The 19,769-nt window shown below is 38.7% G+C and overlaps 1 protein-coding gene across 2 annotated transcripts in view; it reads right to left on the bottom strand.

Annotated features, from left to right (window-relative positions):
* Nucleotides 1-19,769, bottom strand: part of LOC122071409 (prefoldin subunit 6) — a 28,772-nt gene continuing 9,003 nt past the window's right edge. For both annotated transcript variants that reach the window (XM_042635754.1, XM_042635753.1), the window contains one exon: nucleotides 1-394. In XM_042635754.1, the coding sequence (XP_042491688.1) occupies nucleotides 338-394 (57 nt within the window). In that variant the 3' untranslated portion in view covers nucleotides 1-337. The remainder of the gene's footprint in view (nucleotides 395-19,769) is intronic.

Genomic DNA, 19,769 nt, shown 5'->3' with positions numbered 1-19,769 from the left:
TAAGAGAGAACAACACTGGCAGCTACTGGCAGTGGCTTCTGATTATAATTCTGAGGATGAAATGAAGAAACCGTTTTGGCTTCTCATATTCTGCGTACAACTGTACATTTATGCTATTCTATCTCAACAAAATGGAGAATGTAATCAGTCATTCAAGTATTACAGTGGGATGTACAAGCCCACGTCTAAGAGTACTGTCAAATACATGTAGGAAACAAAAAGTGATCAAGAACCGCCCCCATGTTATAAGATAGTTATCCGAGATTCCAATGCCAAATCACTCACAGAGCACACACACACACACTGCCAAATAAAAGCCCATAACCGCAAAATAAAATTATGCCTTTGCTTTTCCAGCTTGTAGAGCTTGAATTCTCTGTTGTAGTTTTAACATCTGTAAGACAAGATCAAGAAATTTATCACAATGCAAGCAATCAAGTGCATTCTGATATAAATAAAAGCATGGAGAACATAACAACATCGTAAAAACTAGAAGAATGGAATATTCAGAATTCAAAGTTTGTGCCAATCTGAAAATAACCTCTCGACTTACATTAGTAGAGAAACTTCTCCCGGTTTCTTTTACCCGCAATTCTTATGTTTATGCTAGACAGAGCAACTATGCATAGTTTTATTATGAAGGCCTAGTTTTATTATGAAAGCAAGAACAAGAAAAGAGATTTATGACTCTGATGAAGGCCTGAAGCCTCAGCTAACATATACCAAAGGGTTCATAAGTGAAATAGTGAATCAAGAAAATTCCACGATTGCAGCCTTTCTATATCTTCTCTCAGAATCTGCACCAGAATATACACTTATATAAAAAATCCTTAGATTCTTAAGAGCCTTAGACTTTTACCTCTGCTGTCTGAGCAAGAACACAGTTCTATCAGCCAAAAATGCTACATATTATACTGGTAAAGCTTGTAGGGCTTGTTACCATACATTGGTCCAAAACCTCTCTTCACCAACATCCAAGAAGGTTAACTTCATGGACAATCCTTTTCCACTTTCAGTAAGAGAAGACTATCAGCAGAATATAGGATTCAGTGTCTTCAATTGACCAGTAATTCTCTGCTTTAGCAATCAGTTATGCCTCCCAAAACAAAATGACGATGACGAAAAGTTTGTTTTCAGAAAAAGCAGGGGATTTTCTGGCTCATGGATCCATGACCAACTAACCATTAACAATAGTATGGCTAAGAGAGAACAACACTGGCAGGCAGTTAGGGCCACTGGCTTCTAATTTTATGTCTGGGATGGAGTGAAGAAACTGTAGGTCGGCTGGGTTGAGTAATGAAGAGCCTGAGTTACTAGTGCTGCTTAGTGTAAGAAAGGTGTGGATGCCCTTGAATGAAGAGAGCAAGGAAGTAACCATGAGGCGTCTGTGTTAGACCTGTGAGGAGCCCATAGTTGTCAAGAAGACCAGGCGACCAAAGGTATTGGAGGGGCACCTAGGCAACAGCATATGACTATATGTAATAAAACAATGATAAATTTATATAATTATCCTCATAAGCAAAATAGAAGCCATATCAATGCAATATGATATAATTACCTAGTAACAACATAATATGAGAAAATTAAATAATAATAAACAAAGTATGGGGCATAGCATAAGCATACAACAACAACAAAAAACTCAGCCTTATCCCAACTTAATGGGGTCTGCTACATGGATCCATAAAATAAAATAAAAGTCCAAACAAAATAGGGGGGAAGGGTTGAGAAAAAAATGAAGAGATGAAGGAAGAAAGAAGAAGAATAAAGTAGAAGAGAGTAAGAGGAAAAGAGTCCCATCCCAACAAGTCAAGAAACTCAGCTATATGAGTCGGCTACATGGATCCTTGCCCTCCAATAGGCTCTATCCAAGGTCATACTTGGGACCAAACCGAGACTATGCATGTCAATCCTCACCACTTCGCCTATGGTCATTTTAGGCCTGCCCCTAGCTCTGTTAGCTCCATCCTCTGAATCAAATCACTCCTTAGGAGGGCATCCTCAACCCTCCTTTGGACATGTCCATACCACCTCAAACGACTTTCACGGAGCTTGTCATTGATTGGGGCAACACCCAATCAGCTCTAATATACTCATTCCTTATTCTATCCTTCCTTGTTTTGCCGCACATCCATCTTAACATCCTCATCTCAGCTACACATAGCTTCTCTATTTGAAACTTCTTAGCTGCCTAACATTCTGCCCCATACATCATGGCTGGTCGCACAATGGTTCTATAGAATTTTCCCTTGAGCTTTAAAGGGATACACCGGTCACACAATACTCCAAAACACCTCTCCACTTCATCCACCCCACTTTGATTCTCTGTGAAACATCATCTATGACACCTTTATTCATCGAAAAACAAAACAATAAACACAGATCCACGTAAACTCATGAAGTGTGAATCAGAGGTGCTATTGCCTTGGACCCAAAATTCCTGGACACCCCAGACAACACCTTGACAACTATGGAAGAACCTGAGTTTGAAGGGTAGAAATAGAACACAACTTTGGGTCCATGGATTGTGCAAAAGTGTGTTCATCCTCTCAATGGGAGGGTAATGGAAGCTAATCAACAAAACTGAGAAAGAACTATGGGAGGGCTGAGTTCAAGGATGATGATGTGCTAACTTCCAATCTAGTCTTGTTTTGTTGAACTACTCATAGAATATATTAGGTTTAGACCCATATCTTCTATTGACCTGGTTCAAGCATGCAATTTAGGGATTCAATGACATGTTATCTCTAATTTCTTGGTGGATTCCAATTCTTGAGTTATCTCTCCCAATTCTTGCATCACCTTATTTTATTTTAGCCTTAGTTTACATTATTAATTTGCATGTGTTTATTGCTCTTGTTAGTTTAATTTCTTTAGTTTTAATTCCATTGGTTTTGCATCATTGTTAGCCTAATTTAAATTAATTTGTGACAACCCCATTAGTTAGTACATTCTGCGTAGCTTAGAACTGAAATTCCCATAGACCTCACCTCCCTGTGATCAACCCGCATCTACACACGACTTGTGCGCTTGCAGTATTACTTTATTTCTCAATCAAGTTTTTGGCACCATTACTAGTGAGGCGACACTTCTGCTCAGTTTTTAATTGATTCGGAGTGCTTTTATTTTTAGTTTTAGTCTAGGATAATTTCAAAAAAAACAAAAAAAGTTTAACCTTATCTTAGTGTTGCATTCATTGCCACACCTTGTGCACTGCATGAGTGTTTGGTCCAGAAACTCTAAAGGTCGTTTAGAGCATATAGAATTTCACAACATGGCTGAGGAAACACCCAAAACCCTTAGGGATAGATTCTACCCTGCCCGGGTGGCACAACCTTCATGTATTCGTCTACCAGCTGCCCAGGGTAATAACTATGAGCTTAAATCTCAGATCACTACAACTTGATACCCACAAGGAAGAAGCACACCATGCTGAAAGGCAGTAGCAACAGTTTCTTTTTCAAAATCAAATTATGAGTGAATGACCCCCACACGCTTCTTATTTATTGATGTCCAAAAAATAGAGTTGGACTTGGGCTAGGAAAAACCTAGCTGAGTCCAACAACCTGGACAAATCCTCTCTAAAGCCTAAATGGCCAATAAAAGGAGGTGGACCCAACTTAAGACACTCAAAAGACAATAACAAAATATCTAACTTAAATTGGACCAACTGAATCACCGGTTCAACTGGGACTGACTTCTAACTTAAAACATAAACATGGTTCTAAATCTCAAGTTTCGACCAAAATTTAGGTCGAAATTTCGAAACTTGGTCGAAATCAGGTTTTTTTTTCCTAAGCTACTGCTAGAAATTTTGGTCAAAATTTCCAAAATTTGTCGAAATTAGGGTTGAAACTATCGAAACTCGATCATATTGGGATGGGTCAAAACCATGAAACTTAGAACTATGAGCATAAAACAAATGAAACTTAAAACAATTTGGACCCAAGCATGGAATAAAGTATCGGCATCAGTCATCGTTTCGGTCGGCTAAATTGAAGATGTCTATCGGACAGTATCTGATGAAGATCAAAGCTTGAAGAATACAAAACCGAGTCTGAAAATTTTGTTCACGAGAACAGCAACACGAGTTACTGTTCATGCAAACAGTAATTTGGGTCCATCTATTTTAGTTCCCTTTTGTTAGGTTTTGTTAGGAGATTTAGTTTCCTATTTGGTTCCTTTATTGCTAATCAAGTAGTTTCTAATTTATTCTTACTAGTTTCCATTTTGTGTTCAATTGTTTTAGTTTCTAATTTATTCTTACTTGGTTAGCAAGTCAGACACAAATCAAAAATTCTTATTTCAGTCCATTAGTCCCCTTTTTTTGTAATGTATTTGCGTCCAAGTAATGTAAGGTTATTTAAAGCACATCCATTATAACGAAAAGACAGATTTGAGTTAAAAAAAAAAGGTTTATGTTGTGCTGTGGGATGCAATTGGGTGAGATGTCTAAACCAGAGGCGTGAGATGCTCATTCACTAATTCTTCTCCCCCCCCCTCTTCACAACCCCACCATCAAATTCTCTTTCTTTTCTTATTTTCCTTTTATTTGTTTGTTGTGAGAGTGTTTGAGCGATAGAAGCACCATCAAAAGACCAGTTTGAAGGTCATTCAAAGCTTGTAACTGCTGCTACTGCAGAATTGCATAAAGTTTCCTTTTTCATTCTTCGAGCATAACTTCCCAATCAGCCATCAATTGATGGCTCATCTTTCGAAGGATAGTTGGGCATCATATGAGGGACCTTTGCTCCAAATTTGAGGTTCATCGGAGTCTGAAATCTCAAGATATCAAAAGTTGTCAAAAGTTTCCTAATTCATGTCAACATCATAACTCTCAATTCAACCATCGGAAATTGTCTCATCTTTTAAGTGTTTGTTTAGCACCACAAGAAGAGCATTTGATCAAAATTTGCGTTCCATCAAAACTCCTTACAACCAGCCACAAGCTTCCTCCTATTCAGCCAGATTTGAACTTTGGTCCTAAATCAAATCGGATTTGAAATTGTGGGATCCTAACCGGGGTTGGGTAGTTCCTACCTAGCCTTACATTAGTATTGTATAGGAGATGCGCTAAGATACGCACATAAATGGACAGAAAACATATTTTTAGACTTTTGCATTAAAAATATACATATATATGGGAGAAGGATAGGTATGCCGCCGATATCAAGTATGCTAGCGGATAGCACCAATAGGAACACATGATGGAGTATCATTCAGGAAGGATATGAGGGTCATTTCAGAAAAAGGGAAGAGAGAGATAGACACAATGGGTGCTAGCATACTTGATATTGGCGGCATACCCAACCTTTTCCCTATATATATATATATATATATAAAACATGTGTCATGCATAAACACTAAAATAAAGAATAACATAGTGAGAGAAGTGTATTCAACTGAAATTATTCAAAAGGAGTAGGTTTCTTACATGTGGTAATGGTGTATTGTCGACTTTCTAGGAAATTTTAAAATCTATGAACAAATTGATGCAATAATTCATGTTTGAGGAAATGTTTTAATTTGTTTTACCTAAATCCACTCAAATATGGCAAAAAAAGAAGCAAAACAGACTTAATTGTTTGATCTTGCCATCCAGCTTCTAATAAAAATTACTCCTATAACACTGCAAAAGGATGGCAGTAACTAGAACAATCATAACATGAAATACAATGTTCCAATTTTGTGGAAGGATCAATACACTTGACTTATCGTAAGAACAAACAACATTAAATGGAAATGATGGCAGTAATTGGGGCAACCACAACAAATGTGCCAACTTCATCTGATTGATGTCCCACATATAGGTAGAGATCAGCCATGTTGAAAATTTTTCTTATGGACATATTATTAGGCAACTCAAGCACATAAACATTTGGCCCCATTTTTTTAGCGCCTTATATGGACCCATCTTCCTTGGGTGGAGTTTTGTCTTTAGCTTCAAGGCTGATTTTAGCTTGGGTGGAAGTGGCATTGTTCAAAAACTAGCCAAAATCTCGGATATTTCGGTATTTTTTATTTTACCGAAATGAAACTGCCTATAAAATAGAAAAAGACAATCTAGATCATATTTCGATCATATCGCTAAAATTTTGGTCATTTTGTTTCGAAATTTCACTCATTTTGGTCCAAAAAATACACTATTTCGTCAAAATTTTGGTCATCTCGATCATTTTGTTTCGCTCATGTTGCTAATTTCGACCATTTCGGCAATTACAACATAACCTTAACCCAATTAAATGGGGCCGGCTACATGGATCCGATAAGGAAAAAGAAAATAAAAAAGCACGAAAAAAAAAGGAGGTTAAGAGAAGATAAGGCAGTAATCAAAGATGCATCACAGGAACATCCCTTACACGAGGTCGGCTACCCAGGTCCTTGTCCTCCACAAAACTCTAACCATGGTCATACTAGAATCAAGTCCCACCATATGCATGTCTTTTCTCACCACTTCGTCAATAATCATTTTAGGTCTTCCCTTACCTCTTTTGGCCCCCTCCAAATGAATCTAATCAATCTTCCTTACCGGGGCATCTATATGTCTCCATTGCACATGGTCATACCACCTCAACCAGTTGTCGCGGAGCTTGTCCTAGATTGTTGCAACCCCCAACTTGTTTCTAATACAATCATTCCTTACTCTATCTCTCTTGGTCTTGCCGCACAATCCTCTCAGCATCCTTATCTCTGCTACACTCAATTTAGTCAAATCACTCTTCTTGACTACCCAACACTCCGCTCCATATGTCATAGCTGGTCTTATAATTGTCCTGTAGAATTTTCCCTCAAGTTTAATAGGCATTTTGTTTGATCACATAGCAATCCTGATGCACTTCTCCATTTCATCGATCCCACTTCAATTATGTGGGCAACATCATCCTCCATATCACCCTCTTTGTTAAAGATGGATCTCAGGTATTTAAAACAATCACTATGGGGTAGCTCTTGTTCCCCAAGTTTCACCACTCCCTCCCCTTCCTAGTTTGACTGAAGGGTCACATCATATACTCTGTCTTCGTTTTGCTTATCATAAGACCTCATGATTCCAAGTTTGATCTCCATAGCTCCATTTTAGTATTAATCTCTTCCACTGTTTCATCTATTAGAACGATATCATCTATGAATAGCATACACAATAGAACTGAATCTTGCAAGTGCCTGGTTAGATCATCCATTATTAGTGAAAACAAAAAAGCTTTTAGAGTTGATCCTTGGTAAAGCCCAATAGTAATAGGGAATTCATTACTTTGACCCTCTATCGTCTTGACACTCGTCACCACTCCCTCGTACAAGTCTTTAATTATATCCACAGAGTTATTCACACCCCTTCTCTTCTCTAAGACATACCAAATGAGCTCTTTCGGTACTGTCAGGGGCTTTCTCTAGGTCAATGAAGACCATGCGGAGGCCATTTTTGCGGGCTCTAAATACCTCCATAAGCCTCCTTAGGATGTATAGCCTTTGTCATGGATCTCCCTGGCATAAAACCAAATTGATTCTCCGTTACCTTAGTGGCCATGCAAAACACATGAAAAAAGTACATTGTTTCGACAAAATTTCAGCATTACCACTGAAACGAAATGAGTTCTTGAACCTTGGGAAGTGGAACAAGATTGATAGGTCATCGAGGCTGAATTTTCTTGTAATAAATTGGCATATTGTATTGCTCGATGAAAATGTATGGTTTTTAAGGAGCTTGGGTGCAAAGTATTGCAGCCAAGGGGAGATCCTGATATTCTGATGTATTAAACTCTATGTACTAGGATTTTGTTTTATATTAATGGAGGATTTATGAGTTAATTTTATGATCATTTGATCACTGCCCACGAGGGTGTAACCATACATATATCCAGGGTTTAGGTCGTGACATATTTTACTTCTCCTACCAACATGAATTATTTGGCAAGAAAATGAATCATTTAGGTGAATTTATTTTTAGAAAATCAGGAACAAGAATAAAGTATTGTTGTCGTATCGTAATGTCAACGCATAATGTTTTGATATTCTATTTCAATCCTTCTACAACTGTAGATGGATATATAGTTACAAGAAGAACCCTAATCGGCATTACAAATATAGATGATAAAGATAACAAGAGAACTTGGTTTTCTTCATTTGATTAGAGCTTCAAAGACAAATTTTACACCGATGCAAAATCTCTCTTTTCGTGGGATTGTTGCTTCCAAGTGTTTTTCCATGCTCAGTTGTGGCCTATGTTCTTTGGAGACCTTACGTTCTAAGTTGCTCCTAGGTGTGGAGCTTCTTTGCTTGTCTCCTGCTGCAACTCTGCAGTGCATATAACACGACTTTCAACATGGGCTTCTTGTGCAAAGCTTGCAAGCTTGCAAATTTATACAAATCACAAGGTACCCCCCCCCCTTCTTGTTTACTACCTATGTTTGTCTGTCAAGTTGTGGGTGAAATGAGATTGAAAACCGCAAACTGGGATTAGTCTTAATTCATAGAATCTTCCAAAAGTAACTCATAACTTGATGTCATAATCAAAGACAATAGTTAACGGTAACCCATGCAGACGCACTACTTTTTTGAAGAATATCTTAGCATTGTGAAGCATCAAAATGTTTGCTATTGTTTCACCTAAAAGCTCAAAAATTCAGGAACGACAGTGTCAATGTATACATCCACCACTTCCCCGCACGTGCAGGCCAAGATCTCATAGTCCTTGCACGTGGAGCTCACGCAACATTTCCTTTATGCAGCACTGAGGGAGAAGAAATGTTAGAAAACTCTTCCAATGCACTTCTAAAGATTCGAACACTTAACCTCCTTGCTTTGATACCATGTTCACCATTGTTTCATCCAAAAGCTTGAACTATTAGGGAAGGGCAGCGTCAATGACATAAAAGTCTTATTACAAGAAGAATAGGCCATCTTCAAGAAGCAATCAGCAACCACCATAATAGAATCATATCTCTCACAAGTAGGAGATAGTCCGAGCACAAAAGCCCTGCTTATTTCCAAATAGGGCGTTTGAGAAACAGGCAAAGGTTAGTATGAACTTGTACTTTTCTTGGTTCCTTTAGCAAGCATGCATGCATGATACTTTTAATCACATGATCAACGCCCTTTGATATGTGCAGCCAGTAATAGCAATCAGTGACATGAATGAGCCGTGTCCTTCCCAAAGTGACCTCACAAACCTCACCAATGTAACACCCGAATAATGATTACATAGGGATGAGTTAGGGATACATAGTATCCATTATCCACATAACTGCTGACCACCCTACTATAACTTTTGATGAATCAGGGTGAAGTCTTTATCAATTGCACATTCCCCCCTTATCTGATCAATGTTAATTGCATGTGTTGAAAATATATTTAAGTGAATTCTTATGGATAAGCTACCCACTTGACATGTCAATTGCTAATTGAATTGTGAGAGTGAAGGTGCTTAAGCGCCTTGTGATTAGTATATCGAATAAACTCTTTACCAATAAGATAGTGCCTCCAATGGCGTACACTTGAACTACGACATAAAGCTCCAGATCATAGATCAAGCAGTTTCATTTAGCATCATTAAGTTTCTTGTTGTAGAAAGCGATAGGATGGCCTCTTTGCATGAGTACCCCTACACCAATGTGTGAAACATCTATAGAAACTTCAAACGCTTGCTCAAACATTGGTAAATGTAAGACAGATGGCTCTATCATCTTCTTTTTGATAAGAATGAAGGCTATGTCTTCCATTGTTGTCCATCCAAATGTGCCTTTGTTATGCTTCAAGCATTCAATAATTGGTGCCATGACTGCGCTGAAATTGTGAAATAATTTTCTTAGAAAGAGGCAAAGCCATGGAAACTGCAAACCTCAATAAAGGTCTTTGGTGCTAGCCAATTTAGAATGCTTTCAACCATCTTGGGAGTCGGGATCAACTTCAAGTCCTTTTGAAGAGACTATAATTCAAAGGAATAAGACCTTGGACAGCATAAAAGAACAATTCTTGAGATTGATGTAGAGTTTTTCATTGCATGGTACACTAAAACTTGTCTTAAATGATCAAGCTGGTCTGGATGATCTCTGTAAATTAAGCTATCATCGGTAAACAACCAAAGAGTGACCAATAAAGGAACGAAGTAAATAAATCATGATCCTCATGAAAGTGTTAGCTGCATTCGTCAAACCAAAAGGCATGACTCTCCACACAAATAGTCTATCCTTGGTCTTAAAGGCGGTCTTCCATTCGTCTCCTAGCTAAAGACAAATCCGATGATAACCACTCTAAAGGTGCAATTTTTAGAAGACCTTAGCTCCAGACAACATATCTAACATATCAACAAGCCATGGAATAGGGAACCTATTCTTTTTAGGTAATCTTGTTGATAACTCAGTTGTCGACACACATATGCCACAAGCCATCGTTGTTAGGTGTAAGCAAGACTAATACAGCGCATAGGCTTAAGATTTCTAGAACGAACCCTTTTCGCAACAACTCCTCAATTTGTCGTTTTAACTCATGTTAAGTGGGGCTGACAATAACATGGTAAGTTTGGAAACACTCAGCCAAGTACCAAATCAATAGCATGTTGTACGTCACTCATGGTCATAGGAGGCAACTCATCCAGTAGCTCTTCAGGCATTAAGTCCGAAGAGTCGGATATCAGATCCTTAATTAGCTTGGAAAACTTGACTTCAAATTGAGGACTCACTTCGCCAGTAACACGAGCTAGAATAAGTTCTGCTTCCTCACTAAAGTTAATAAACTCCTTCCCTGTGACATCAACATCCTTCTAGTTAGTCCTCAATGCGCTTGACTTCTTCAGCTGGGATCCTGGAACATTGATAGGGTGAAACACAGTCGCTTACCTTTGAACTGGAACACACACTGATTCTTAATGCCGCCCATCATCACATCATTATCATTTAACTATGGCCTTCCGAGTAAGACAGATGTTAGCTTCATTTCATAGGCACAACATCACGCCACATGTCTTCTTCATATCAATGGAGCTTTAGGGGTACCGATCACTGTGATTTACCTCCAATATATTGCCATAAAGAAGAGGGACCTTATATGGTCGCAGGTTCTTTCAGTTTGTAATTTAAGCTTCTCCACAAAATCCTTAGAAGTCGCATTTACATAGTTGTCATTGTCAACAATCACTTGCACCGGGTTGCTTCCCAAGTGCATACAAGGTATAAGATGTAGTGACATCGCTAATCCTCCCTTGGTGTCACCCACGAGGATGCAACTAACCACATGAACACCATAGGATTCCTCCTCATTGCATCAGTTTCTTCATTAGCATCATCAGTATTGTCTTGATCATCAAGTGGATATGGAAATAAATCATCATTATCAAGGTCTTCCTCCACATTAGCATCTGCATTAACTTTCTAATAAAGTGGACAAGCTTCTGCAAAATGCCTAAACTCCTGACAATGATAACATTGTGTCTTGCTATTGCTGGAGAAAACATGATCATTACGTAGCAAAATTTACATTACAACCCATATTCGCCCTACATATTGGATTCCTACTAGTGAGAGTTTCATAAGCTATAGATTTTAGTTCTCCTAATAGTCTATGTCTATTTATAATACAAAAGCTAGGAGAATTAGGATGGTTATCTATCTCACAACATAGCATACTAGAGTCCTTGGCCATGAGTTAAAAAGTTTATATCTTCTCACAGAGGATGTTAGTAGTTTTTCTACACGCATAGCTTTCTCAAAGCAATGTTGTAGGTTGTGAATATCTGTAATGCCAATTGCCTATTGATGTCAGGCTTCAATCCCAATCTTACAAGGGATAATAACCAAATATCATCTTCTTCACTGCTTGTAAACAAGCTAAAAGTGAATCAAATTTCTCCATGTATTCAGCATTGACGAACTCCCTAGACGAAAAGAGTTTTATTGACCTCGCAGTCAAGCTCTGAATGTGTACGATGATATTTCTCCAACTCTTTTTTCATCTCCTCCAATGTAGTGGGTGCTCAGCCACAACTCTTGAGCTTCCTCTCATAAGTCCACCATTCACATGCTACACAAATCAATTTAGTTTGAGCCAACTACATCTTCCTTGTTTCAGAGAAATCGAACCAGTCAAAGTAATCAACCATGCTTTCCAGCCAATCATAAAATACATGTGGACCATGTTTCCCACTATCTTCCTTCAGTGCGAGCCTGACCTTCTATGTGTCATCAAAGACCATTTGGGTGCACCATTACCACCATTAAAGTAAGCTCGCACGCGGTCTTCAAATGTTGGTTGAGGTGTCTAAACCCCCTGTGGGCCTCCATCCATAAACCTCTAAGCATGTATGTTATCTGTAGATTGTGTCAGATTCCTTGCCTAACCTTCAGGAGGTTCATAACTGCCTTGTACAGGGGCAGCAATTCGGTTCTCCCTAGCTACCATCCATTCATTAATTCTATGATACAACAAACAACATCCAAAACCTTATCCCAACTTTATGGGCTCGGCTACATGGAGATTCCAAGTGAGGACGAGCGCAAGGATCCATGCAAAAAGATTGACTGGTTATAGCTAATTATAATATGTGCTGGCTGTCAACCTGACGCACCAACTCAGCCTCATGCTTTTTTTATCTGAAACTGCTATAACATCTCAACAATCCTACTGTATGGATCAGGAGGTGGGTCTGGAGTTGTTCTTGAATTATCCTCTGCCATAGCTCTAATACCACTTAATATTGTTCTGAATTAAGGGTTAAACCAACACTAAAAACAGAATCAAAACAACACTCAGCCTTATCCCAACTAAATGGGTTCGGCTAAAAAAACACAGAATCAAAATAGAGACATAAATTCCAGAATTGGGAGAATTTGTATAGAGTGAAATGAACAAGTCAGATCAGGCTGAAAGCCTGGTCGAGTTCTCCTTATAGAGGGTAGGAACCTTGGTGAAAATCTCTGCTCGATTCAATGGCTGGATTTGAACTTATAGGGGATTCCTAGTGACACTAGGATATGGATAAAACTGTCAAACTAGAATTCAGATTAAAGAACAGATTACAGAATTAATAAACCCAACAGAAAAACAACGTGGTATTAATTTCAGGCTCCACAGAATGGAAGACACCCTATATCGAATTCAGGTTTCAAGTCTTCAAGAGAAATCCTACTCAAAGTAGGACTGGGTTAAATACTCAACAGAGTCAGCAATTGAAAACAGACAATTGAAGAGTGCAATCTCGATTGAAATCAGGACATCAGAACATGCTCAAATTAACAATCCTAGCAAGGATAGGATTTCTGTATCACAGGAACCAAATACGGACAGAATTGCAGGGAAAAAATGGCAGAACAATACCTTAATGAAGATAAGAACAAGAACAAAGCACCTGGGCTTCCCACCACAAGGTGTTGACTGGATTCACACCAATCACACCTTGACTTGCACAAGGAAGAAGCACTCCACACTAAGAGGCAGCAGTAACAGTTTCTTTTTAAATCAAATCATGAGTGAATGACCCCGCATGCTACTTATTTATTAAAGTCCACAAAGTAGAGTTGGAGTTGGGCTAGGAAATGCCCTAGCCAACTCCTACAACCTGGCCAAACCCTCGTTAAAGTCTAAATGACCTTTAAGAGGAGATTGGCCCAACTTAAAACACTTAAAAGATTATAAAAAATATCTAACCAAAATTGGACCAACAAAACCTCCAGTTCAACCAAGACTAACTCAAAACAACTTGAAACATAAAACAAAAGGACTAAACTAAAAACAAAGTAGAGTCGTAGACCCAAGCCTCAAAATAGGCTGGACCACGCTAAGCCTGGCCTTTCTTGGACCTACTCCACTGGTATCTTCAGTACAGCATCAAGATTCAAGAGGGCAGGGGCAGAGCATAGGGTGGAGCAGGGTGAGGGGAGATAAGAGAGACCAGATAGATGGATCTCATGTGACTCATTTTTTTTTCTCTTGGTTTGTTTTTGGAACAACAAAGTTTTTTTTTTTTGGGGGGTGGGGGGGGGGGAGTGTGGGGGTGTTCCATGTGCATGTGCCCAATTCACTTCGGGAGAAAAGGAAAACAACCCAACTTACCAAACGCCTTTCCATTTCCTTTATTTCCGCTGAACAAACCAACGCTGGAAATACTTCTTCAGAGTTTTACCAAAGGAGGCCTTGTAGACACCTAATTTTGTCACCCCCGGTGATGATGACACAAGAAGAATCACACGTCGAACATTTTAGACTAGGAGAATTTTCAAGCTTTTGGTATAAAATGACCATTTTTTGCCCCTATAAACTTTCAAGAGAAAATGTTTTCAAAAAAGTGAAATTTGACGTTGTAGATTAGTGTCGCTTGTCCCCTCAAGTCGGACACTACATTTTGATGCGAGAACAATGTGAATCGACCCCCAATTCCCCCTTTTACTACATGATTCGGATCCCTACTTTACACGTATTACCTATAGGGTTCCCAATCGAGACCGCATGTCTCTCACATCATTAGATAGTGTCTGCCATGAGCTTTCAAACAACACATTACACGTCGAATTCCAACTAACGGTTTGAAAGATATGACCCCATAAAGTTGATTAAAATTCAAAATTATATTTTATTTCGAGCAACCTGAGAGCGCCATATGGCGCCCAACATCCTTTGTCCAAAAGCAAACATTTTTGGACAACCCTCTCTAGTTTTTTAGTCCCACATTGGAAACAAGAGGGGATTGTCTCAAATCCCAAAGCTATAAATATAGCACATCCCATCTTCCATAAGAGAGGAAAAATGGAAAAATTGGGAAATTGGGAGAGAGGATGGCCCCATCAAGGTTTTGGCTAACATCTTCCCTTTTTATAACCAAATTTTCTCCAATTCTAAAGTTTTAATATATTAATCCTTCCTTGAACCGGGAGATCTAGTCCGGCTCGGTCCTATTTAAGGCATGAAGGACAAGGGTTATCTCCCCTTGTTTCTTGATTAAAGCTAAGTTTGAGGTAATTTTCTTCTCCCAGTAACAATTTAGAACCGATTTAACTAGTTAAATAGATTTGGTTTTAATATTTGATTCATGTAAATTTAATTAGATCAGTTTGGTTTTAATTTTGTTGGTTCATGTAGATTAATTATGACTATTTGGTTCAATTAGATTAATTAATGTGTATGTGGTTCAATTTGATTTCACTTTAATTGATTTAATTAGGCTCATCTTAGTTTAATCCGGTTTAATTAGGTGTAACTAGGTTTGATTTGGGTCATTTAGATTTAATTAAGTTTATTTCATCTTGTTTTAATTTAAATTGATTTTGGATTTGCATTTGATTTAATGATTTTGTTTAATTGATTAATCTTCTTCCAATCTAGACCTTTAGATTAGAATCTCAAACCCTAACCTAATCCCATCTCCTTATTCCCCTCTTCTCTTCCTTCTTTCAAACCCAGCCTCCCTCTCCTTCTTCCCCATGTCTGAAATCATTTACCTTCTTCTTCTTACCTTCATTTCTCCCTAACCGAAACCTAACTCTTCCCATTTCCTCTTGCTATGAACAGAATTTGAACCCAACTTCTTCCCCCCCCCCCCCTTCTACTGAAACCCACCGAGAGCAACAAGGATGGGAGTTGATCTTCAAGTCTTGTCTCTATTGGAGCTTGATGGATTAAATTCAAGAATATGTACAAAAACTCCAGATGCTTCACATATGTTTCATAGTTGCTGAACAAACAAAATAGAAACAAAGAAATTGATGGAGAAGAATAAGGTGAAACAAAGAAAAGAAAAGATATGGCTGTCTAGGGGTTTCAGTAAGAAGAAAGGAGAAGAAGGGGATGATGAGTTTTTGCTGCTGGTTTATGGGTTCAGCCACAGGGAAGGAGAAGAGGTCTGGAGAAATGAAGAAGGGTGGAAATGGTTCGGCCATGGCAAGAGGGAGGGAAGAGAAAAGGAGAGGATGGAGGAGAGGAGTATTCGGTCGGTTTCAGGTTGAGGTTTCAGCAACAGAAAAAAAAAAAAGAAAAAAGAAGAAGAAGAAGGTGGGAGGTAGATGAATGGTGGCTGTTGGAAGAGGTGGAACAGGTTAACAAGAGAGGGAGGTTGAGTTCAGTTAAGGACAAGAAGAAGAAGAAGAATAAGGGTGAGAACTGAGGTATGGAGAAGATGGGAGGAAGAAGAAGAAGAAGAAGAAAAGGGGAAGAAGAAGTGTGGAGAGAGTGGGCTTACCTGGGATGGTGACACCAACCAAGATTATTGGTAGTTGCAGGTATTATGCTGCTGGTTCTGGTCAAGTATCTCAACAAATGAAAAAAATAGAAGAGAATGGATGAAGAAGGGTCCGGTGGTTTCAGGTTTGGAAGGAAGAAAAGAAGGAGAAGACTAGAGAAGGGAGGTCCGGTTACCAAAAAAAAGAAGAGGGATGAGTTCAAGTTTGGCTAAGGAAAAAGAAGGGAAGGAGAAGAGAGTTGCAGATTCAGTAAAGAGGAAACAAAGAAGAAGAGAAGGAGGTTCGGTGGGTTTCAGTAGAAAGAAAATGGGGGAGAAGATGGGTTCAGATTCTGTCCATGGCAAGAGAAAATGGGAAGAGAAAGGTTTCGGTCATAGAGAAATGAAGGTGGGAAGGAGAGGGCGGCTGGGTTTGAAAGAAGGAAGAGAAGAGGGGAATAAAGAGATTGGGATTAGGTTAGGGTTTGAGATTCTAATCTACGGGTCTAGAATCTAGATTAGAAGAAGATTAATTAATTAAACAAAATCATTAAACCAAATGCAAACCCAAAATCAACTTAAATTAAAACAAACCGAGAAAAACTTAATTAAGTCTAAATGAATCAAATTAAACCTAGTTACACCTAATTAAACCGGATTAAATTAAGATAAGTCTAATTAAACCAACTAAACTAAAATCATATTGAACCGCATATATCTTAATTAATCTATTGAACCAATAGACATAATTAATTAAATTGAATCAAATTGCACCTAAATGAACCAATTAAAACAAAACCAAACTGGCCTAATTAAATCTACATGAACGGAACATTGAAAAACCAAATCTATTAAACTAATTAAACTAGTTCTAAATTACCATTGGGAGAAGAAGATTACCTCAAACCCAGCTTTAATCAAGAAACAAGGAGAGATAACCTTGTGCTTCAAGCCACAAATCGGACTAAACCGAACTAGATCTCCCGGCTCAAGGAAGGATTAATATATTAAAACTTTTAGACTTACAAAAAATTCGATTTTAAAAAGGGTAGATGTTAGCCAAAACCTTGATGGGGCCATCCTCTCTCCCAATTTCCCAATTTCCCCATTTTTCCTCTCTTATGGAAGAGGGGATGTGCTATATTTATAGCTTTGGGATTTGAGACAATCCCCTCTTGTTTCCAATGTGGGGACAAAAAAACTAGAGAGAATTATCCAAAAAGGTTTGCTTTTGGACAAAGGATGTTGGGCGCCACATGGCTCTCCCAGGTTGCTCGAAATAGAATCTAATCCCGAATTTTGGAGTCAGCTTTCCGGTGTCATATCTTTTAAACCGTTAGTCGGAATTCGACGTGTAATGTGTCGTGGAAAGCTCGTGCCGAGCACTATCTAATAATGTGAGACAAATACGGTCTCAACTGGGAACCCTGCCGGTAATACGAGTAAAGTAGGGACCCGAATCAAGTAGTAAAAGGGGGAATTAGGGGCCGATTCACATCGTTCTCGCATCAAAATGTAGTGTCCAACTCGAGGGGTCAAACGACACTAATCTACAATGTCAAATTCCACTTTTTTGAAAACATTTTCTCTTAAAAGTTTATAAGGGCCAAAAATGGTCATTTTATACCAAAAGCTCGAAAATTCTCCAATTCTAAAATATCCAACATGTAATTCTTCTTATGTCATCATCGCCGGAGGGTAACAAAATTAGGTGACTACAAGCCTCAAGTTCTCTTGTGATTTGATTGACACAGTATCACTTTCTTGGACAGACAAGAACCCGTTTGGGAGCCTAGTCCAAAAACCAAACAATTTAGGTTTTGGGTCTAGTAGGATATTCAGAATTTATTTCTATTTTGAGATAATCATGTAATCTTTTATTTATTGGGTAGAATACGAGATAGCTATGTAGGATTTAGTTTCCTAATTGATTTGAGTTTCCAAACTAGAATAGGTTTCTTTTGTAGTTAGTTGGGTTTCTTCTTTTATTTATATGCATGTAACCCTACAATAAATATTAGTTGAATTTCGAACAGAAAATTGGTGCCAGCATGACCTGTGTTCGCGCGCTTTCTCTCCAAGCGATCTGGTTTACTCCCTCTTCTTCTCTCTTTCAATCTAAGGACAAATTGTCCTCCTCTCCCTCTTGTTCTCCTTCTTCTAAGCTATCTTTTCTTTTACTGTTATTCTTCTCTTTCTTATACTCTTATTCCTCTCCCACCTTTCTATACTACTTTCCCTTGCTAATCCTTTTCTTGTACTGTCAAATATCACTTTACTGTTCTTCCTTGTTGGGGCAGTACTACATCCCCATTATTTGATTTCATTCTACTTGATGCCCAATCAGTTGATTCTAAAATTTTGGGTGTCACTCTCTCCAGTGAGCGACCATAATTCTAAGGGTTTATTTCCAAAGACCTTCCCTACAATGAAAAATATGACCTGCAACTAGAGCAGGTTTTGAGTTTTCCTCTTGGGTAATTTCAGGGAATACTCCCAAGAAGGATGGAGCCTCCTCCATGTTTGATTTTCGCCCTATATCTCTTGCAATCTTCTCTATAAATTCTTTACCAAGATTCTTACCAATCACATCCAATCGGTTGTTGACTCCCTTGTAAGTGCAAATCAGTCTGCATTCATTGTTGGGAGAAACATTGCGGATAACATTATCTTGTGCCATGAAATTGTCAGAGGATTCGACAGAAAATCTCACTCCCCTGCTGCGCTCCTCAAAATTGACATCCGCAAAGCCTTTGATTTCATTAAATGGGGCTTCATCTCCAATGTCCTGCTCCAAATGTCTTTCCCTCCAATTTTTGTCCATTGGATCCATTCCTGCATTTCCTCCCCTCGATTTTCTATCATTGTCAATGGTAGCCCAACTATTTTCTTCCATTCTTCTATGGGCATTCACCAAGGATGCCCCCTTTCCCCTTTCTATTCTCTCTTTCTCTTGAGGTTCTTTCCAAGTCCATCCAATCTAAAACGAACGTGCACCTCATATCCCCCATTCCCAAATGCAAATCTCTCTTGCTCACCCACCTAGGCATTGTCGATGATCTCATGATCTTCTCGAAAGCTAATCCAATCTCCATTTCCTCCATTATGTCCTCCCTCCATCTCTTTGAGAACCTCTCAGGCCTCCACATTAACCTACTTAAGTCCCACCTCTTCCTATCTAGTCTCAGAGTCCTCTAAAGCTAATCTTCTGCTTTTGACTAGTTTCTCCCTTGGTCAACTCCATGTTAAATTCCTTGGCCTACCCCTCATCACTACCAAGATTTCCGCCCGTCGTTGCACTCCTATGCTTGACCTAATGAGGAAAAAGCTTCAGCTCTGGAAAGACAGACTCCTCTCTTATGTTGGTCGCCTAGAGCTTGCTAGATCTGTTCTCCAATTCATGTATCTCTATTGGTCTGGTATCTTTGCCCTTCCTTCTTTCACTATCAAGGCCATTGAGTCCCTTCTCTGTTCCGTCCTCTAGAAAGGAGCAGACTGCTCTAGATTTCTTCACCCAATCCGCTAGAATTTTGTGTCTTCCCAAATCTGAAGAAAGCCTAGGTCTTAGAAGAATCAAGGACACCAACTCCTCTGGCACTCTCAAACTTATCTAGAAAATTGTCTCCAAACAATC

Source organism: Macadamia integrifolia, unplaced genomic scaffold, assembly GCF_013358625.1.
Source record: "Macadamia integrifolia cultivar HAES 741 unplaced genomic scaffold, SCU_Mint_v3 scaffold_218A, whole genome shotgun sequence".
Taxonomy (NCBI): Eukaryota; Viridiplantae; Streptophyta; class Magnoliopsida; order Proteales; family Proteaceae; genus Macadamia; species Macadamia integrifolia.
Note: the sequence above shows the minus strand (reverse complement) of the source record. Positions and strands in the feature narration are given on the sequence as shown.